This window comes from Euprymna scolopes, chromosome 25 (genome assembly GCF_053919585.1).
Source record: "Euprymna scolopes isolate OS-2025 chromosome 25, ASM5391958v1, whole genome shotgun sequence".
Lineage (NCBI taxonomy): Eukaryota > Metazoa > Mollusca > Cephalopoda > Sepiida > Sepiolidae > Euprymna > Euprymna scolopes.
In genome coordinates, this window is record NC_136506.1 from 107,375,532 (window position 1) to 107,397,308 (window position 21,777).

The following is a 21,777-nucleotide window of genomic DNA, read 5'->3' on the forward strand; positions in this document are numbered from 1 at the left end:
AGACGTTGACACTCTTCAGTGACTTTTTGCAATGTTATGTTAGGATCCGCCTCCATAATTGTTAGGATCCGTGAACGTATATCTTTGTCCCTTGGTGCTGTGAGACCTTGTACAAAGATTAAACATTTAAATTGGTCTGCGGAAATTTCATTCAATTTAAATGATTCGCATAAACAGTTCACAGTGCAAGCATATTCTAGATAGTCTTCAGCTTCTGCCTTCTGAATGTTCAAACATTTGTATCTAGAGTGAAATAGGCTATCCCTTTTATCAAATATTTTCGACAAGGTACTAATTGTTTCCTTGAACGAAACCTCCTCCGGTTTTTTTGGTAGAATTAGATTTGCATACTTGGTGTTTTCATCAGTACCCAGTTTTTGTAGTAGCAGGGTAACTTTTTCCTCATCGGTCCAGTCTAAACATCTTTTCGTAAAAATTGTTTCGTATCTTCTGTAGTATGCAGGGAAAGTAACACCAGTATCCGGGGAGTAACGAAATTCCGTTAGTGAATTTGAAATACCCTCGGCAGAAAAATTAGTCTTCTTCCCGGTCGACGTTAGAATTAGCTTTTCTAAATTCTTTTGCTGTGTCGACATTTGTCGTTGTAGTATGTTTGTTTGTTCTTGTTGTGCCTCTAAAGTTTTTTGTGTTCTTTCTTGTTGTTGTTGCAGCTGTTGCTGTAGCTGTTGTTGTTGAATTTGTTGTTGTTGTTGTTGTTGCGCTAAAAATTGTTGAGTCATTTTTGTCTGTTCCTGGATGCTAAGGGCTAGAGCCTTAGTTAACTCTGCTAATTGTTCCATGTTAGCTTCTAGTACAAAAATGTCTTTTCGAATTCTACACAATAATTCCAAAGAAAAATCGTAAATTTACGTATATCGTAAATTAGTAGCAATATGCAGACACAACACGTTTCAACAAAGTTCATCCATAGTAATTCAACAGGCTTTGTAAAATAATTCTTTTTTTTTTTTTTTTTTTTTTTTTCAACAACGTAAGTTCATACACAAAATATTTCTTACTTCCCACGACAAATAGTTCCAATTATTTATATAAAGGCAATAACAAACAATTAATTTTCCAAAAAAAAAAAAAATATATGGCTGCCGTTCCCACGTGGCATAAAATGGTACAATAGTCGTTGTATTTATATTTTTTCTTTCGAAACTCGTAATCCTTTAGTGTAGTTTCGAATTCAACTTGCGACCATTTTTTTTTTTTTTTTTTTTTTTTTTTTTACTTGTCAAAATAAATATAAATTCCACTTTACCTTGAACATGTTTCTATAATTTCTTGTGAGTTCTTTACGAAGAAAAATCCGTACTTTTCGCTACTTTAGGTAGGAAAAATTTTTAAATTCATTGACGCACGTGGTCAAAAATCCTTGTGTAGTTTGTTTTTTTCGTAAAACAAAAAATCCTTGCATTGTACACAGTCCTTGGTACGGTAATTTATCTCTGTTAAGAGAAAGAACATCCTTTCGTCGCCATTGTTATATTCCTAAATACTTAGGAAATAAAGACAAACGTGAGTTACACCGAGTGGTATGTGTAATGGGGTTTATTTATAATACAGAAACGTAAGGCTGCTCGCCTAAGGTAAATAGAAGTACATAGTAACAAGTATGGGGAAGAAAGTCTGATAATCAACACGTAAGACTATCCGTCTTACTGCGACTGCTTGTCTGCCGCTGTCTGCCGCTGTCTGCCAAACAGTCCAATATATATATACAGTTTGTAACCGGTGTATAGCCAGTTATGTTCCTTCACAACATTACTAAAACTCTATTGATCTTGATTTTTATCTTACTTCTTTCATTTTACCACAAGGTTGATTAATGTGTGTGTGTGTGGGGGGGGAGCATTAAACGTGTCAAAAAGGGGACATTCTGGTTGAGACAAGCATAAAAAAAAAATTCCCTCAATGGATTAGTATTTCTCCTCCTCTGACTGAGCACAAAAAAATTTACACTTCAGTCCCAGCTCAATGATCGAAGACCACATAGCCTGCTCGTGTTCATTTAAAACTTAATTTTTTACTTTTTACTTCTTCCCCACAAAGCAGAGTCAAAATGCAGATCATTGTGTAATTGTCAAGAATTTACTTAAAACTGGATGACTTCATAAAAGATAAATCGTTGTTGTCAAAAGTAGTGTGATGTCATAATAGATCTAATGTGGTTGCCAAAAGTTGTGAACATATTTGTTTTTTAAAAAAAATTTTTGTAGTGTTTGAGACCAACAGATATAACAGCTACTGACCCAACGGGTTAAGAGTGGGTTAGTTTAATTATAAAATCCCATTGTAATACCTCATTGTCATATAGTTTCTTATTGCAGTAGATTCTTTCCAAGAACTGCAAACTCTATTCCTGCTGACTGTTTTCCTCCTACCTACAACTGTGGTCTTTTAAAAAATAATGCCAATAAGCATCTCCTGTCTTTGCAAATAATCCGCTTTCGTCTCGGTCTCACCTTACATAGTTACATCACGCCTTATTTGGAGCGAATTCCATTAAAAAAAAAAAAGCATTCACTTTCTTAGTTTTATTAAATATTTTAATTTAATAGAACTAAGAAAGGTTTGTTTTTTTTTAAGCAAAGGGAGATAACTATTGATCATAAATTAATATTGATCAAGGGCAGATAATTCGAATCCTTAATAATCCCGCAAAGAAAAAAATCTCATTCACATGTGACTTTATTTATTATTATTATTTTAAATTATTAATTGCATTTTACTTTATTTTTTATTTTATTCATGCATGATATATTTGTTCCTATTTTATTCAAAATAATTTTTAATAGTTAAAATTGTTTTCTGAAATTTTTTTCCCATCATGCAACGCAAACGGTAAGCGCCATTTTTCTCCAAACCGTGCACGTTGTTCCGTTGGTAGGCTTCAGAAAGTACAGAAAAAAAAAGAAAAAACATATCTTGTAGAAATGGCCACTGTAGATAAGTTGGATATGAGTCTTGATGACATTATTAAGTTGGACAAAAAGAAAGGTGGTGGAACTGGAAGAAGGCGAGGTAGCGGTGTTCGAGGTGGTAATGCCGGCCGTTCTCGAGGCGCTGGTGGGAACCGAGGCCGGTCTTCTCGTGGCGGATTTGGATTCAGAAGTCGAGGTGCCATACAGAAAAGGAGAGGATCTACCAGACCGTCACCTTACGTTAGAGTAAGTAAAAAAAAAAAAAATATCAAAATATGTCTATATCGAAAGAATCAGGCCTTTGCCCTTTTTTTATTAGAAAAATAAAAACTATGGGTTCTAGCCGCAAAATGAGCCACGTATAGTTTTTGTGTTTCCACTTTAAACTTTAGGGCTTCACACACAAAAAAAGCAGGTATTTTTTTTTCTTTTTTTAAGTTTCTCTAATTATTTTTATAATCAAGTAAGTTTTATTAAATTTGTGCATCGCCTTTAATATTTTAACCTAAGCATTTTATTATTTATCGAAATTCAACTTTTTTAAACGTCGTGTTTTTTTTTTTTTTTTTTTTTTTTTTTTATTAAAAAAAAAAAAAAAAAAAAAAGCCGGTTACCCCCCCCCCCTCCTTTTGTTTCCTTATTTGTCTCTTATGAAAATATTAAAAACATTTTTTTTTCTAATGAATCGAATTTCTATAGGTTATTGTTTTGATGAATTATAGACTAAAATAACAATTATAATTTACTTTAAATCAACATTTCTACGCTAAGAAAATTAATCATTGTTTAAAGATTAACTGTTTTCCATTTGATTTCGAGTTTAACAATTTTCTTCCTGTTGGTAAAAATTTTTAGAGGCAAACTAATATATATATATATATATATATATAGGCTGGATTTTGGGACCCCATCTTGTTATATTAACCAGCTTGATTAATTAAAGAATAGTGATTTAAAACATGGTATTTATGCATTTGTTACCGCGCTGAAATAACGTTTAGAAAGCCATTCTTAATATGCGGAGGGGAGGATGTTTTGTAACTTTTCCTGTACTTTCACCTGGCAATTTAATAAACAAAAATATAAAAATTAAATTTAACATTTTGTTTTAAAATAGCGCAGTAACATAAGTGCATAAACACCGACGGATGTCGATCAACGCTCGGCTAAGATCGTGAAATCGGTGGGTAAAATACTGCAGGAGTACCAAAAATTAAATTTAACATTGTTTTAAAATAGCGCGGTAACATAAGTGCATAAACACCGAAAACATTGTTTGGGTTTAGCCAATTAAATAAGTGTTTATTCTGATTTTTTTTTTCTTTTCAAATTAGAGTTTGAGGTATTTTCGCAGAATAAGGACTTATTTGTTTGCTAGAATTTTTAAGTCAAATTCAATTTTACCTGTATTTTTAAATAGGCGAAAGGCAAAGGGTAAATTTTTGCCTGGTTTCCATCTTAACATTTTCCTTTAAAATGACAACTTTTAAGGTTTTCGGGTATGCTGAAAACGAATATCGCATTTACATTTTTTCGCAAATAAATAGTTTTCAGGGTATTAAACAATGTCATTTTTTACTGGTGACCATCTTCGTACGGCGTACGCGCGTGTGAACGCAACCCCGAGAAACTACGTGCAAGCACGCGCCTACCAAGATGGCCACCAGCAAAGCAATAACATAAGAAACGACATTGGTTAATATCCGGAAAACTACTTATTTGCGGAAAATGTTAAATGCTATATTCGTTTTTAGCATACTCGAAAACCTTTGTCATTTTAAAGGAAAACAAGGTGGAAACCAGGTAAAAAAAAACAAAAAAAACGGGTTTGTATTACTGTACACAGATTCGAAAAAGTTGTCAAAAAAACAATTATATAACAAATAAATGTTATCACAGGCAAGATAAGTTATTTTTTTTTTTTTTTTTTTTTTTTACCGAACTGGATCATTTTCTAGTGTTTTTATTTAATGTAACATGTTTATTCAGCTCGAAAAACAGTGTTTACTGATGTATTGGAAAATTTTAAATGGCGTCGGACTCTGTTGAACACAGTAAGTTTAGGAAAAGGAGTTATAAATAAAAAAAAACTAGAAAAAATACTATTAGAAACTCGCTCAATATATGTTACCATGACAGGCTGAGGCTGACATATATTCGGTGGGTTTTAACAGTATTTTGTATATTTTATTTTTAACTCCTTTTCCCAAACTTACCGTGTCAAAGAGAGCCGAGTGCCATTTTAAATTTTCCAATACATCAGTAAACACTGTTTTTCGAGCTTAATAAACATGCTACATTAAATTAAAACACTAAAAAGATTCGCAGTTAGGTAAAGTAACTTATCTTGCCTTTGATAACATTTATTTGTTATATATTTGGTTTTTGACAAATTTCTACAGTAATACAATAGGTGTCAGAAGCTAAAAAATATTGAATAATTAGACCCCCCCCCCGTCTTTCCAAGCTTATAACTACTCGAAAAATGTAATTCAACCCCTATTTTTATTTATTTTTTTCAATTAAAGGAGCAAGGACCAAGGTTTCATTTAAAAAGAAAAAAGTGATTAAAAAAAAAAAGTTTTAAACTTCTGACTTTACAAGTAAATTTCTAAAGAAAACTACTTTTTTTTTGTTGTTTTAAATTTGAATATATTATTTATTGATCTCTTATCTTCAATTTGTGATATATAAAACTTTGAATAAATTTACTTTTTAATAGACATTTCAAAATGGGGGGGGGTGAATTAAAAAAAAAACGTTTGTCTAAAATATATTCAGTTTATTGGAAAAGCATGAAATTTCACATTGACCCTGAAAAATAGAATCAATAGGAAAATTGATAGATTTTTAAAGTTTAAAAATTGAAAAATACTGAACTCGTAAAATTCAGTTAATTTCATTAGTTTTTTTTTTTTTTTTTTAAATAAAAAAATATTTCTATTTTTATACAACTTTAATAGTTTATTTTGGAAGTATAATCCATAAAGAAAACAAACAACCCACTTTTAAAAGTATTTTATTCGCAGTTTCGTGTTAGGGGTGTCAAAAATTCTTACAAAAATTCTGATACACACCTAGTAATACAAACCCAAAAAATTACAAGTGAAAATACAACAGAACGGTTCTTATACTGTATAAGTACTTTTTTGTTAATTAAAAAAGATTCACAAAAAAAGCACAAATATAGATTTCCTTGAACGTTCCTTTTTTTTTCATTAGATTTTTCTTTTTAATTTTTAACGGCTCTCTAAAACTAATCTTGTTTTGCGAAAATATTGTGACTTATTAAAGAGGAATATGCTAATTTGGTATTATTATACAAACACCGTGACAGCGAATTAGTAAAATCTTTTACGTAGTATTCTGTTACGTTTCGGTGTGCTGAACACGAATCTGAAAACTGGGTTAGGGTTAGGGTACATTTTTTTCTACTAATTCGCTGTCACGGTATTTGTATAAATTTACCGCTAATTTTTGTTGACTGATATTCAGGAGATCGTGTTATTAAAAATAAGAATTCCCATCTTGCTGGAAAATCTGTTATGTAGATAAATCCATTTTTTTTTTATATACTTGTAATTGATATTAGGAATTCGTTATGAAACTGAACTCCATTCTTGTCCGTCGGCCACGTGCTTTAAGTATTTCTTCTGATACTACACGTTCCTGTCCTCGGTCAGTAAAGGAGAAATCCTTCATGACTGAGACCATTTTTATTTTTGTTCCTATCCAAGGTGCCTCTTTTTTGGGAGCTGGATTTTCCCTACATGAAATACATAACTTGTGTCTAATTCTGCCCTCGTACGGAGACAGAAAGTAAACGAACACTGAACACGGTTTTATTTTATTTATTTTAAAGCATTTACTATTTCAGGCGCCTAAAGTAATTTTCATCATTATTACCAAACTTTTTTTAACTTTTTATTAAACTAGATAAATTAATGAAGTTATCGTTATGAAATTTTGTTTTTAATTTGCAATTGCGTTGTTGAAATATTTAATAGAAATTGTAAGCATTTTAAATTCCGTAAATATTTGGTCGTAATACAAAATTGTCATCTTTTGTTCAGTCAGTAAATGTGAACAAATGCTTACGTTACTTAGATCCGATATTTACTGAACTTAAAATGCAACTTCTATTAATTTTTTTTTTTTTTTTAACAGAATGTGACAAAATGCAACAAATGTATCAAAGAAAAGTTACTTTTCTATAGGCACGTTAAAAAAAATGGAAGAAAAACAATTTTTTTTTTTAACGAATTAAAGTCTATTAAAATCCAAATATAAAAGCCTAAATTTTTTTTTATGAAAAGAAGAATATAACACGTTTTATTTTTAATAGAATTTTAAATTTTCTAGAAAACACCATTCATCGCCATTTTTGTCTCGATGGATAACACATTTGAATATTTTTAAAAGGCTTTTGGGACCAATTTATTTATTTATTTTTTTTTTTTTTTTTGTATAAATAAGACTTAGTGATTTGTTATAAGAATATGCAAAAATATTATAAGTACCTGAATTTCGAATAATTCCATCTTTATCTTGCTCTATAGATTTTGCATGGCGAAATTTAAAAAATCCAAAATTTAATGATAGTTTGGAAGAAACTATGGTAGCCTTTACAAGATAAAATAAGTTCATTTAGTCCTGTAAATTTCCATGTATTTTTAACGTTTGTTTTGATGGTTAAGTGAAGAATCAACTTTATAAGGGTTTAATTCTTTTTTCATAAGCAACATATGTTGCCTACATAACCCCCGAAATTAAGCAGCAATGAAATTGGCCAGTACCAGATCGGTGACCATTTTGGGAATGCTAGGAGACAACTCCTTCGTCTAGTATCGTGCTTGATCGTCTTGACCCTGTCTTGCCATGAGGACCAAGTGTTTCTAGACGAGAGTGGTAAATGCAAGTCCCCCACACTTTAAACTAAGGTGCAAATCACAGCGAAAAGGGAGAGATGTGTAAATATGAACAACTGTGTGTATGGTCTTATGGTCTACCATAAGTGAAGCAATATCATGTAACAAATTGCCGAAATAAATTGTATTTTTAGCAAAATGCAGTTTAATTTATTTTTCTTTTTTGGTATCGATTCTTCAAAGCATTTCCTATTTAATGGTATATTAGCAATTATTAGGGTTTACTAAAAGAAATGTATTTTTCAAAGATTTAAAAGTAATGCTTTTCATAAAAATAATTTTTTTTTTTTTTCTAATCTGAAAGATAATTAACATATTCAACAAATTTCACACTTCAAAACACAAGATGAAAAATTAAACATCTTCAAAATTTTGATTTTCAACCTTAAAATCTTATATGTGCACAGTTTTTAAAAAATTTATCTACAATCCTCACTCTCCCCCACAATACAATATATTTTGTTTCGGCTGATTATTTTAAGCATATTTGTAACCACAAATAAAAAGGGGGTTTATAGTCAGAAAGACATAAATATCAATTATAAAAAAAAATACACTGTTATAAAGTTCATTCTTCACTTAATGTGGAGGGATAATTACTTGATTTTTGGTAGATTTTTTAAAGAGACTCCGTTAAAAAATACTCCCTCCTTCAGTTTTGGCTGTGCCTACCTTTTCTATCTACCTGAACAAGTTTGTGCTTTAACATATTTTCGCCCCCTCCCCCTTTTTTTTGTTTGTAACAAACCTAGTGTGCACTCCATATGAAAGGTCGCCCCAGAGGCAAAGATTAAACAAAATGCTGGTAGAAATACATAATAATGTCATCAATAGTGCGCAAATTTAATTTTCTATCATTTTGTTCGATTTTTGAGCGATTATCAAGGATCCTCATGTAATGTTTATGGTAACTATGGTTCCTTTTGAACTAAAAAAAAAAAAAAAACACTTAAAAGTTAGTTTATTTTTTAATCTTCAAATTTGAGATCAACAAAATTTAACATAGAAACAAGGGAGGCAATCCAATTGTTTGGAGTTAAAATTTAAATTATTTTTATTTGGAAAATAAGTATCTATTTTTCAAATAAAAAAAGAGAAAAGTTTCTGTCAAAATGTCTGTTATTGTCTTTGTCCTGAATGACTTTGAAAAGTTTGCATCTAAATTCTGCTAATTATTTAAGTATTGCTAAAACTATTTTGATAGGTTAAAATGCAAACCTTGAAAAACCAAGTATTTTTTTTTTTTTTTTTTAAACTAATCTATTTTATTTTAATTTCTCCAAGATTTTCAATAAAATCCACCTTAGTCATAGACTTTGCAATGTGTGTTTTTATGTGTGTTTAAGATTACCACCTACATGAAGGGGGGGGGCACATATTAGAAAGTCTATGATTAGGGTAGATTCTACTGAAAGTCAAATTATATAAAATGATTTTCATTTAATTTAAAATTACAGCATTGCTCGGGTTTCCAGTATTTACTTTATGAAATGATGCTTTCAAGAACGTGCTTGCTTCGATTCAAATTATAATTGTTTTTTGCTGTTCACGCTTTTACTGTGCATAGATGTCAAAATAAAGATGAAAAGAGGAAGTAAATTACAAATAAGAGGGGAGGGTAAAAGCAAACTCCTGATAATCAAGAAAAATATTTGAAAAGTCACAAAATGAGCTTTATTTTATTTTTCAATAGCATTCGAATTTCAGAACATGATTTTCAGGTAAACATTTTTTTTAAAGCAAAAATAAGACATTTCTGATTTTTTTAGATGACTACTGTTCTCATTTTGAGTGATTTTCAGAGCGTTTTAGTTACTGTAACCTTTGACCTTCTTAAGGTGTATCTTTATCCACTATACTTGCCAGTCCATGGTGTAGTGGATAAAGTACTTGGTAAAATTCAGTTTTACCTTCTAGAGGTTGAAGATTCAATCCTCAGTGCGGGTGACACTTACAATACAATTGCGAATTACTTAAAACATCCATGCAATCATGGTTGACAGAATGAGAGCATGTTACCCATGTGGATTAAGTAAAGCATTCCGTTTGAAATTCTGTGCAAATTCCAGAATCTTGCAAGATATACATGAAGGTTGTAGGTTATATCAACTGAAAGTATTTAAAAATCAGAACAGTAGTTCAAAGAATCCGAATGATGTTATCAACAAATGTGAAAGTTTTTACGTATATTTAATATATTCACCACAATATGTAAAAAATATATTAAATTGTATATTTAATATATTCACCACAATATATAAAAATATATATTAAATTGTATATTTAATATATTCGCCACAATATATAAAAAAAATATAAAAATATATATTAAATTGTATATTTAATATATTCACCACAATATATAAAAAAATATAAAAATATATATTAAATTGTATATTTAATATATCTAAGAAATATTAGTAAAAAAGTTCCCAAATGATAAAGTGATTAATAGAAATTCTCATGTCAGTTTTTCATTCTTCAGTTAATGGCTTTGATCAGCTAACAATGTTGGCATTGTATATTATTAAACTACTCAACTTTTTTATTTACTTTAAATTAGAATTCACTCAGTTTATATTGGATGTGGATCATTTTCAAATAAGGAAACTTTGAATTTTGTGTCAAGTTATATTTTCTGGATTCATTTAAAAATAAGCGTCTACATAACCAGTTACTCGATAGCAAAACCCATTTAATGTGTTGATTAAAACTATGATTTTTATTTTGTTTACAGCCGAAAGAACTTCCCGATGTCTGGCAACATGATCTTTTTGATGGTGGCACCGCTGGGCCAATCAAACGTGTCATTGGCGGTAGAATCAGCACAGCTGGACAAGGGAAATTGCTTATATCAAATTTGGATTTTGGTGTAAATGACTCGGACATACAGGTGAACTCAGTTTTTTATTTTGATTTGTTTATTAAATGTTTAGTTTTGTTCACAGAATTCCCCACAATTTCACATATCAAATTGGCGGAATTAGAATCTTTTTTTTTTTTTTTTTTTTTTTTTTTAAGAAATAACACAATTTAGTGGAGAGAGTGGTAGGGGATCACAAATATTCCACCCGTAATGTTGCCCCCGCCCCATTCTATATGGTAGGCCTAGAGAGGATAACTTTAGAATTAGAGGTATAATCAGGTTCAAATTTGTTTTTAGTGGTTAACGGCTCGTTGGAAACATGAAGACATTCATTGCAATCAAGTTAAAATTTTATGATTGGGAAAAAGATTGGCTTATTTTGCATCATGATCATCAACAGAAAAGAGACATGGAGTCGGAAGAATGTCAAGCAACAATCCTGTTAGCAGATGAGAATTTAATGATTTTATAGCGCCAACACTTTTGCAACAGAACAAGTTCAACAAATCAATCTCAAAAAAAATCTACGAGACTGGCATATTGTTTTAAGCAAATTACTCTGAGACGAAACAATGTGATCAATAGAATCGCATTCACGCTGAAAGACCAAGAGATGCATGACACGGTCAGATTATTTGTAACATCGAGCTAGATCATTTTCTGGAGAGCCAGTTGCAGTTCCATACGAAGATTCAACATCTGCCTTGATGGTGTGGAGCAATATCCGAGCAATATCCAATATTTGAGGTTGCATATTAAAAACGTCAAGTAATCAAGGTGTTGATAATTCAGATCAACAAATTTAAACGTTTGTTGATATAATGTAAAAAAATGTTCTCTTTTGACGTGAAAACTCTTGAATTTGATAAAGCTTACTGTTGATTCAGTTTGTAGCTCCCTTTCTCTGCAAAGATGCACTTTTGCAGCTTGGTCTAGAATAAGTATCTTTTTTTTTTTTTTTTTCCTTTGACTTCAACGGCAGGTAATGTGATGATGCTGCCTTGAAGAAATTAATTCCATCGAAATTAAGTTCATTCCTGCCTCCTTTCTCCCATGTATAATTAGCTTGTACTTGTAGCGGCTATCATCCTAGTCAGATTGAACCAGCTTCCTCCTGAGCACGAACTGTATCCTGAATCATCAGTTCTGTTTTATTGATCCTGGCTTAGGTCACACGATATGGCTAATCGATCCTGATTCTATCACTGGAGACAGACGTTTGCTCGATCGTACTGCCAGGTCATCCTTAATTGTTGTTACCAGGTCTTCAGCTGCTCATTAAAACCTTTGCCACAGCCAGAGGGTTGAAGAGGACTTTGGTTGACGAGCTGCACGGTCTGCTGCCTTCTGTCTCAACCAAGTTCTGGTCTCAATTAAGAAATAGGCTTGGCCATGAAGGAACGATAGTAAGGACCATCCTTTTCTATGGCTGTGAAATGTGACCTATGAAAGCTGCAGATCTGCACAAACTAGAAGTTTATGACGACTGTCTTTGCAGCATTTTGCATTGCTGCCGTAGAGATTTTGTTCCGGTTTCTACTTTCCGCCGAAGACTAAACCTATGCCCCCTCATTACCGTCCTTCAACAACGTCTCTAGTGGTTTGGATATAATAAACTACATTGTTTGAGCTAACCTGGTAGATGCTTTCCAAATCCTGATGTTAAGTGACAAGAACTGTAGTATCTCTGTTGCAAATTTTACTAATAATCTTGGAAAGGTGTTAATTATCGACATTAACAATAAGTTTTTAAGAAAATCCTCCCAAAGGTATAACAAAGTAAATAAATCTACCTTGGCAACACGATTGATTTCACTTGATAAATTGATACGATTACCGATATTCCCCATGTAGCGTCTTTAGGCAGTTGTTGATAATTTTGCAAAATGCAACAATTCTATTTTATGTGAGAACGTCAGCACATGACACATTTTTGACGTGTAATCTTGTAAAGCTGTGATAATCATGTAGAGGATTAACAGACGAAATGGTAACAAATGGAAAGTTCATCATAAAACATCTAACCTTAAGTTGAAAAATGAAATTGAAAAGATTTTACATTGTTGGTAAGAAATGAAAAAGAAAAAAAATGCCAAGTATCTTTTACACCTGATCAAAAAAAAATTTTTTTTTTTTTTTTTTTTTTTTTTACATGGTAGTCACCACTTATCAAGGCCCGGAAGCCACTCAGGGATAAGGGTTATTGCATGTCCAGTAATCAATGGGATAATATTGTAGTAATTGTTAGTAATGGAGACTTGATAAAGTGTCTTACTTAAGGGGGTGGTTTATCAGGAATTTGTTTATGTTGGACTTGCAGACATCCAAGTTGTAGTCAGGTGGGAAACAGGCAAGCAGAAGAGAGTTCCACAGGTGTGCACTTCTAAGAAAGAAGCTTTGTTCATGGAATCTTATGTTTTGATTTAGGCACAGATAAAGAATGGGGAAAGTTGACAGTGGTTTCAGCTAGACAGGTGTTTACCGTGAAAGATTGACGGATTGGAGCTCAGACGAACACTTGCCATGGAAATAACGATAAAACAAAGCTTTGATAATGTTTTTGAACCATTGTTAGGGTGTTTGGATTTAGGCGAACATCAAAAGATTTTGCAGCTTTAAATCGCTTTGCTGATTCAGGTGCAGCTCATAGCTAATATCAAGTCTATAACAGCATTCTTATATTTTATGCATGTGGAGCTTAGATTTTGAGTTTAGTATATACGGCATTAACTAACTTTAAAAAAAAAATTATGCTTATTGAAACTTGGTTAAAGAAAATGCTAAGAATAGCATAGCAAATAAGATTTTAAAGGGCTTATAACCTATATTTAAAAGAAAGTGTAAACATTAAAGGTTGTGGTTAGAAGAATGCAAGAAAAAATTTGAATCTGCTGCAAATGTTTGTTATATAATTAATATTTAAAATCCATTTCTGCATGTAAAATTGAAAAGCATTTTATTTTTAGATAAACATGACACCAGATAAAATTTATCGTTTTACTTGGACTTATTCACAATGTTGACCAATTTTCAAGTGTGGTTTTCTCTATTTTTACATGCATAATATTGGATGGATTTTAAATGGAAATGATTTAGTAATACATAACACAAACAATTGTTTGTAAAGAAATTTTTGTTGCTTTCATCTCTGATCACAACTGTTAATGTTAACCAAAAATTTTGTACTTTTCTATGTGAATCTTTTTTTCTTTTTTCTTTTTTTTTTTTTATGATTTATAAAATGAAGTCTTTTTCCTTAAAAAAATATTTTAGGAAAAATAACTTTTTCTGTAACTTGCAACATTTTGCAAAATTGTTGGCATCACTTTAGACATTTTTTTTTTTTTTTCCCCCTTTGATGTTAAGTTTTAATTGAACCCCTCCCCCCTTTAAAAACTCGAAATTTTGTCTATTTTACCAGATTTGTGAAACTTATGTTTTTTAAATTTGTGTTCTCTTATAATATAGGTGATTGATTTAAGAAAGAATAAACGGTGAACATATTTTTATCAGAAACCTTTTTAGATTTTTGAAAGCAAGCAACGTTTATAAAATGGATACAAAGTGAAGAACAAGCATCTGCATTATGAATTGAACTTTTGCTGTATTCTTCCATGTTACAAATCATTGAAACCGATTTGTAGTTTCGTATCTCACTATTGTACATGGAAAATAAACTTTGAATAGTATTTCAGTTTTTTATTTGTATATGTGTATATATATATATAACACACACACACACACACACTAGCTGTATATACCTAGCGTTGCCCGATCGAAACAGGTGGATGGATTATTCACATACTATTTAAGATACACCAGATAGCCTAACTTGTTACGAAAAGTGACCACAGATTAGAACATGTTTCTTAGAACTTTTTATATACTCCCTAGATTATAATATTTCCAATTTACGAAAGGAGGTCGTGTCTATCTTTTATTTGAGTGACTTCGGGTTCGAGCCTACCTGCCTACCAAAACTTTTCTTTTACACTTCCAAACATCCGGCAATGCCGGGCACCCCCAATTAGTCTATAATATAAATCTCACCTGTCTGTTTAAATGTATGTTTGTATGTCTCAGCAGAGGCGACTGATTTTTACGAGATCGGTACCGCTTTGAAGCTCAACCCTTCGGATGACAAATATCGGGAAATTGGCTAAAAACGTTAATTTCTTCACCCTCAACTGAGCACTTTTTTTACAGGGGTCACTTTTTCGATATTTTTGAAAGTCATCCCCACTTTTTCGATTGACTAGCCTTAATTTAAACCTATGTCACTTCCATTTTGGCGATGGGCGCAACAGCAAAGATGTCACTTTTTTTAAAGTTCCTTTCCTCTTTCGTGGTACGGGTTCGAGCATGCCTGCCTACTACCATTTTTTTTTTTTTTTTTTCCTAAACACACACCTCCAAACACTCGGGCACCCAGGCTAGTATATATATATATATATATTAGTAATTTATAAAATATATATGGCGATTAAGCTGCACTGAATATTCCATGTTTCATCCACTCTAGGACTCCTCAGGCTTATGCGCATAAATAAACCTGAGGAGTCCTAGAGTGGATGAAACGCGGAATATTCAGTGTAGCTTAATCGCCATATATATTTTATAAATTACTAACTAGCTCTACCTACGTATTGAGCACTTTTGAAGTAAATACTTAAAGTTTACACATATCTATACTTTCGTTTATTAATTTTATGTGAGTAAATGAAGTAGTTATATATATATATAAATCATACTGGAATGAAAGTGTATTATATAAGTCCGTTTTCAGAATGAAAATTTGTGAAACGGAGTACCTTTTGTACATATTAATTGCATTTGAACAACCAGACAGGAATATGACTTTATTATCTCTACTTTTATATAAAAGGAACTTTGTGAGTTGGTTCCCTATGGACTTGAAAACGGCTAGGTCAATTTTTATGAAATTTCACACAAATGTACTTTGTCTTAAATGTTTTGTATCGGAATGTCTTCGATGCGTATCGATAATTGAAATAATCCGATCAAAGAAGGAACAGGCGATGTTGACCGAAGTTAACACCTTACACAGCCTAACATCACAAGTGCATTTGTAAAGTTTTATTACCACACAAGCCGAAAGGCCTGGCATATATAATCAACAGCAAGTTCTTCGATATGACAGGGGGTGCATTAGAAACGAATGTTTCTATTTTGAGCACAATTGAAGCATGATACTTGACTTTTGCATTTTAAGCATTAATTCAAGCTGTTATATAAAAAAATAATTCTATAAAATCAACAGTAGGTTCTCTACAATGTATTGTGAACTAAGTCACTGTGAGAGGCATGTGAAGCTTCCTCCAGGTGCACCGCGAGGGGTCCCCAATTAGATTGGACAATCAATCGATTTGATTAAAAAATAGGCGATTTCACCGATTTCAATGACAATACAAATATGGGAGCGTGAAACATTCGTTGATTATCATTTAAATCTGGACAACATTTGGTCACTCTGTTAGTGATAAATTAGAAAAATGTAAGTTAAAAAAAATTCATTTTGCTGGCGTATAGTGATTATCATCACCTTGTGATAAATAGAAAATGTGCTAAAAATTAAATTTTTTATTATAAAACTGGTACGAAAAAAGCCATAACTAGTCGAATCATAGACTGGAATTGCAATAAAAGGAGCTCTCATTTAGCTATCTGCTCTTAAACCCCTGGTATACGTACTACGAAACATGTTTCAGAACGAGACATGGAGAAACGATGATGCACATAAGTTTGTCATTTTATCAAGGAATGCAGAATTTTTTATGTATATGCCCAAGTGTGGTTGCTAAAAAAAAAATGGATTTTAAGAAATTTGTCAAAACCATAAAAATAGGCGGTTCTTTTCTTTGAATTTGACTTAATTAAAAAAAAAAAAAAAAAAAAATACAGATAAATCTTTTTACATACTCATCACAATGAAAATGCCATATTCCAAAAATCCTATGAATTGATCGAGTTTTTTTTTTTTTTTTTAACCAAGAAAATCCAAAATTTACGATCTTTGGCATTTAATTTGAATACAAAGTCTCAGTATCCAAATTGAATTGTCACCCTTAAATTTTAAAACATCGCTCTTGTCTCACTCATCCAAAAATGTTATTTTCTTAAGTAAAAAAAATTTATCATGATTTTGGAATATGACATTTTAGTTGTGAGTACGTACATCATAAAGATTTAAATTTACTTTTTTTTTTTTTTTTTTTTTTTTTTTTTTTTTTTTTTTTTTTTTTTTTTTTTTTTTTTTTTTTTTTTTTTTTAGCCAAATTCTAAATAAGAACTAAATACTTTCATTTTTATTCAAAATATTTTTTTTTATTCAATTTCAGTTTTCGCCCCAAACAAGGCACAGTGTCACTTTGAAGTGGGGGGCTACTATCGGGGACGTAAGTTGCAAGGATATTATGAAGGGAGATAAGTAGCAAGATGTCTGTTCACATTACACTTTAACTTCTGCATGTCAGTACAGTTGGGAAAGCAGAATCTCGGAAGGGAGTTCCAAAGTGTAGCAGTTTTGGGGAAAAAACTATTTCAGTAGAAGGCTTTCTTACACCTAGGGATCTCTACTGTGATGGGGTGGGATTTAGCTTATATATGTCCAAATATAGGCATATGGATTCATACTCTTGAAAAATTTTATCTTTTTAAAAAAAAAAAATTCTTGTGAAGACACAATTATGCTGCCAATGAGTCTTAACTGTCTGGTAATTATTTTTAAAGTTATGGATTTCATATTTGCCAATCTGGGCACACAACATGAATTGTTTTGATATGAGTGAATCTGTTTTTCTCTCGATGTGAAAGTTAATTATTTTCCATAAATAAGCGAGCTTCTGTAAATATCATGGGAACGTGCTTGGTTGGTGATTCCTATGATTCTATCCCATATTGTGTGCTTTCATCACAGAATGATGCTAGTTGTTCAATAGTTAGACTGCTTGGATGTTCTAGTGCATTTCCCTAGCTAAGGCAACACCATATCCATTATGTCATTTCGTAACATCAAAATCTTGACGAAAACTTATAAAAACATTTATCGTGTAGAAACAAAAAAATAGGGATTAACTGAAATTTTTTTTTTTTTTTTTTTTTTTAACTTTAGAAGAATCTTAAACTCTTGCGGGGATTGTTTCAAAACAATATTTTTATATTGATAAAATTACATTTTTGTTTTTATACATGTAAATATAGTAAACCTTTTATTTAAAATTGAACATAAAGCATTTTAAGTTTTATTTATATGTATGTCAAGGCTTTTTGTTGCAAGTGATTTTCCCACGTGGCGACTAGAAATAAACGCTCATCTTTTGATGATTGTTTTCTTTTATTTACTGACAATTTTCCAAAGTTCATTACTGGGTGAAAATGTCTTTTCAACCTTTACTTTTTGTTAATAAAACTAACAAAGTCAAATTATTTAAATAAAAGTTTAATAGAACAATTTTTTATTTTTTTTAAAGAAGGCTGTTAAAAAAAAAAATCTGAATGTTTATAACTTCAAGTCTCAACATAAAATTCAGTGCATATTTAGAATTACATTTATTTAAAAAAAAAAAAAAAAGATACAGAAAAACTTTATGTATTCATCACCAGACAAAGATGTCATATTCCAAAAATCATAGTAACTTATCTATTTTGCCAGTAAACGAAAAAAAAAATTTAGTTGACAAAGGTCAACTAAAGATAAATTTGTCCGTAGTCCTGAATGGTGAAACATAAGTACATGTGCAATACGAAGCCGAACTAGATTGTTTTTACTGGACGATCAGATTTCACTTTTGTAATCCTTGATCTACGTATTCTTAATCGCTTACTTATGCAAATACTATATCCCCAAATCACCAGAGATTACTAGAAACTTAAATGCTGATGGACAAATGAAATTTGATGGAAATAGACCAACGTTTATATTTTATACCACAACCGTCACGTGAATTTATCTTAGAAAGTATAACTAGGATTAAATTCAAACAAAATCATAATCTCAAAATGAAAGACTACCACCAGCGGGTGCATGCACATTAAGCAAACAAACTGATGTTACATGGCCATTTGTTTGCGGTCAAGTAAACTAGTCGGGTGACTACTATATCAGGCTTTTTGAATATATCTGCTTCCTGACTTCAATGCACCAAACCTTGATGTTTCCCCTTTCCCTTTGCAAAACTCATGTTCTGCAAAGCCAAGAAAAATTTTTCTCTACAAAATGACGAAGCTAAACATTCTGGATAAATATTTGAAGATGTATAAAGAATTTAAAGCATAAAAACTTTTGCCAAAATGATGGACCTGACCTGAAAAGGGTTGATATGCCATTAAAAAAAGACAACCAAATTAAACAACTTCAAGCAAAAATAATTTTTTTTTTTTTTTTTTTTTTTTTTTTTACAATGTACTAAATTCGCCATTGAATAACCTGAAAAGGTTGATATGCCATGTAAAACAACCAAACCAAATAGTTCAGTGACTATAGGATTCATCAAGTTCCCACGCGTGGTTTTGTCTGTATTAAAGCATATGTGTTGGAAAATCTGTTCATCTGTATTTTTTAATGGGGAGATTTCAATCATTAAATGGCATTTTTAATAGATTTTTAATGTTCAAATACTTTTATTACTTTTAGTCAGTATCTTTTACACTTTATAAATTAATCTATGTCGTCAAATGCATGTAACTAAATATTAGCCGACTATTGAATCCCTGTGAATGATCATAAACTAACTAGCAGGGAAACCCAGCATTGCGGAGGTAAAAGTGTAATATATTTCTCGGAAAACTTCTCTCTATCCGTCCTATCTTACTCTTTTCCTCCAACTCCAATTTGCCCACCTCTCCCACTCTTTCTTCACCACCCAGCCCATTCCTTTCTCTGAACATAGACACACACATAAATTTCTGAAGGAATATGTCATTGTAATAATCCTCATCTCGATTCCAAAACAAACCTAAATAATTTTGATCTTGAAAAGTTTTCATTTGTATGTTATTGATGTTTAGCTCATGTTTTTTTTTTCTTTTTAATTTATAAAAATCGTGCACATGTAAACTTACATTGTTTCTGCATTTTTGAGATATGGCTTGATAATTCATTTGCATTATACAAATTACTGTTCTCATCTTGAGTGTTATATGTAGTGACAAGTAGTAAGATTATAGATCTAAAAATAAGAATAGGTTTAGAATTGTCTGCAAAGACTTGTGGCGTAATGCTAATAATGAAAGTACTTTGTAAATTCAGTTGTAAGTTGAACTTTTCTGAAGCTTGAAGGTTCAATCCTCGGTGTTGGCAATAATCAAAATATAATTACAAAATATTTAAAACTTATACCCAGTCATGGCTGATGGGACGAGGGAAAGCTACCTCTAGAAATTGAGGGTTCCATTCAAAATCCAAAGTTTGACATGATATACTTAAAGAAGTTTGAGGGTTAAATGGAGCGAAACATAGAAAATAACACTAAAAATGAGAACAGTAATCTAAATAAAGTATTTATTGAGTTAATATCTGACGTTTCTTAAGTCTATGTAATATATCTTTTCCAGGAACTTTTTGCCGAATTTGGTCCTTTAAAAAAAGCAGCAGTTCATTATGACAGATCAGGCCGATCTTTGGGAACTGCTGAAGTAATTTATGAGCGAAGATCTGATGGCGTGAAAGCATTGAAACAATACAACAATGTTCCGTTGGATGGTGAGCTTTTTTTTTTCTACCCTTCCTCTCGTCCACAGTTTCTGGATTTTCACTGATGAAATCAAGAAATCCAATCTCTAACACCTGTCACTGATGACATGCATTCGTTAAACGTAAAAACGCAGGTAACTTCATTTACCTAATTATTCTTCGTGACATTTCTTTAACTTTTTTAAAACTACGCAATACATTGGTTATTATTCTTGTTGAATGAAAGAAAATAGAATTCTGTTGGATCTTGATTTTTGGATGGCAACAACAAAGCTAATTCAGAAACAAACTCATTAGAATTAGTAATTGATAAGTTTTTAAGATTTTCTTTCATTTAAAAAGTGAACTTTAAAAAATCACAATTATAGGGGGAAAACCACAAAATAAACAAAGTAAAGTTGCAGTTATAGTTAAGACAAATTTAAAAAATATATAAAAACTAGCAAGCTGTCTGGCATTGCCCAATCATAAAATATGCATAAATATATTTTAATACAGAATTTTTATTTATATAAACAAAAATACCACAGGTATTAAATGTAATGTTAAATTTTTTTTTTTTTTTTTTTTAAATGAATTTAAAAAAACAAAACAAATGAAACTGAGACATGTGCATGCAAGTATTATGTGTTTTCAAAGTTAACTCATAAGTAAAAAAAAAAAAATTGAGCTAAGATCAAATAAAGACAGTGAGTCAAGTATGATAACCATTCACGATCTTTAAAGTGTTTTCAAACTTACTTATTCTTAACATAAGTAACCTCATATGAATGATTCATGCATGTGCATTCGTGAAACGGTTGACAGATAAAAATCTGATGGACCCCCCCCCCCCCCATGTACTCATTTTTCCATTTTTACTCCTTAGCAGCCCTTTTTTCTGGATGAAAACTGAATACCCTATATACCAAATTTCAAGTCTGTAGATCAAAAATTTGTTGAGTATATAGGTTGAAAAGTGTCTTCGCACATTCTCGCTTTTATAGATATAGATTACAATTAATATCTTTCACCAAACATCTTCAAATTTAATTTTCTACCAACCTGTATACTTTTAAAGTGAGAGATTGTAAGATTTGTCTGATTTTTATCAAAAGAAGTTTTTTTTCTTACGCTGTTCACTTCATTACTATTTTTTCAGTCTGAAATTAAGTAAATTATCCTACCCCTTAAGTTTTTAGTGCTGGCGGAAGTTTTATTTTATGTTTTTAATGAAGCTCCGTAGGGTCCAGCAGCTATTGTTTCTTGTAGACTCAAAAAGATTCTTTTGGTTAGGAGAAAAGGGCAAAGTTCTTAAGTGATATGAAAGTCTTAGTGAAAAAATTGTGACATGGAAGAAAC

The 21,777-nt window shown here is 31.1% G+C and overlaps 1 protein-coding gene across 1 annotated transcript in view; it reads left to right on the plus strand.

Annotated features, from left to right (window-relative positions):
- Nucleotides 1-2,841: 2,841 nt before the first annotated feature.
- The window catches only part of LOC145247558 (aly/REF export factor 2-like), a 36,810-nt gene continuing 17,874 nt past the window's right edge, over nt 2,842-21,777 (plus strand). Inside the window, exons 1-3 of the mRNA XM_080109403.1 lie at nt 2,842-3,176; nt 10,596-10,751; nt 20,298-20,445. Coding sequence (XP_079965529.1) covers nt 2,943-3,176; nt 10,596-10,751; nt 20,298-20,445 — 538 coding nt within the window. The 5' untranslated portion in view covers nt 2,842-2,942. The remainder of the gene's footprint in view (nt 3,177-10,595; nt 10,752-20,297; nt 20,446-21,777) is intronic.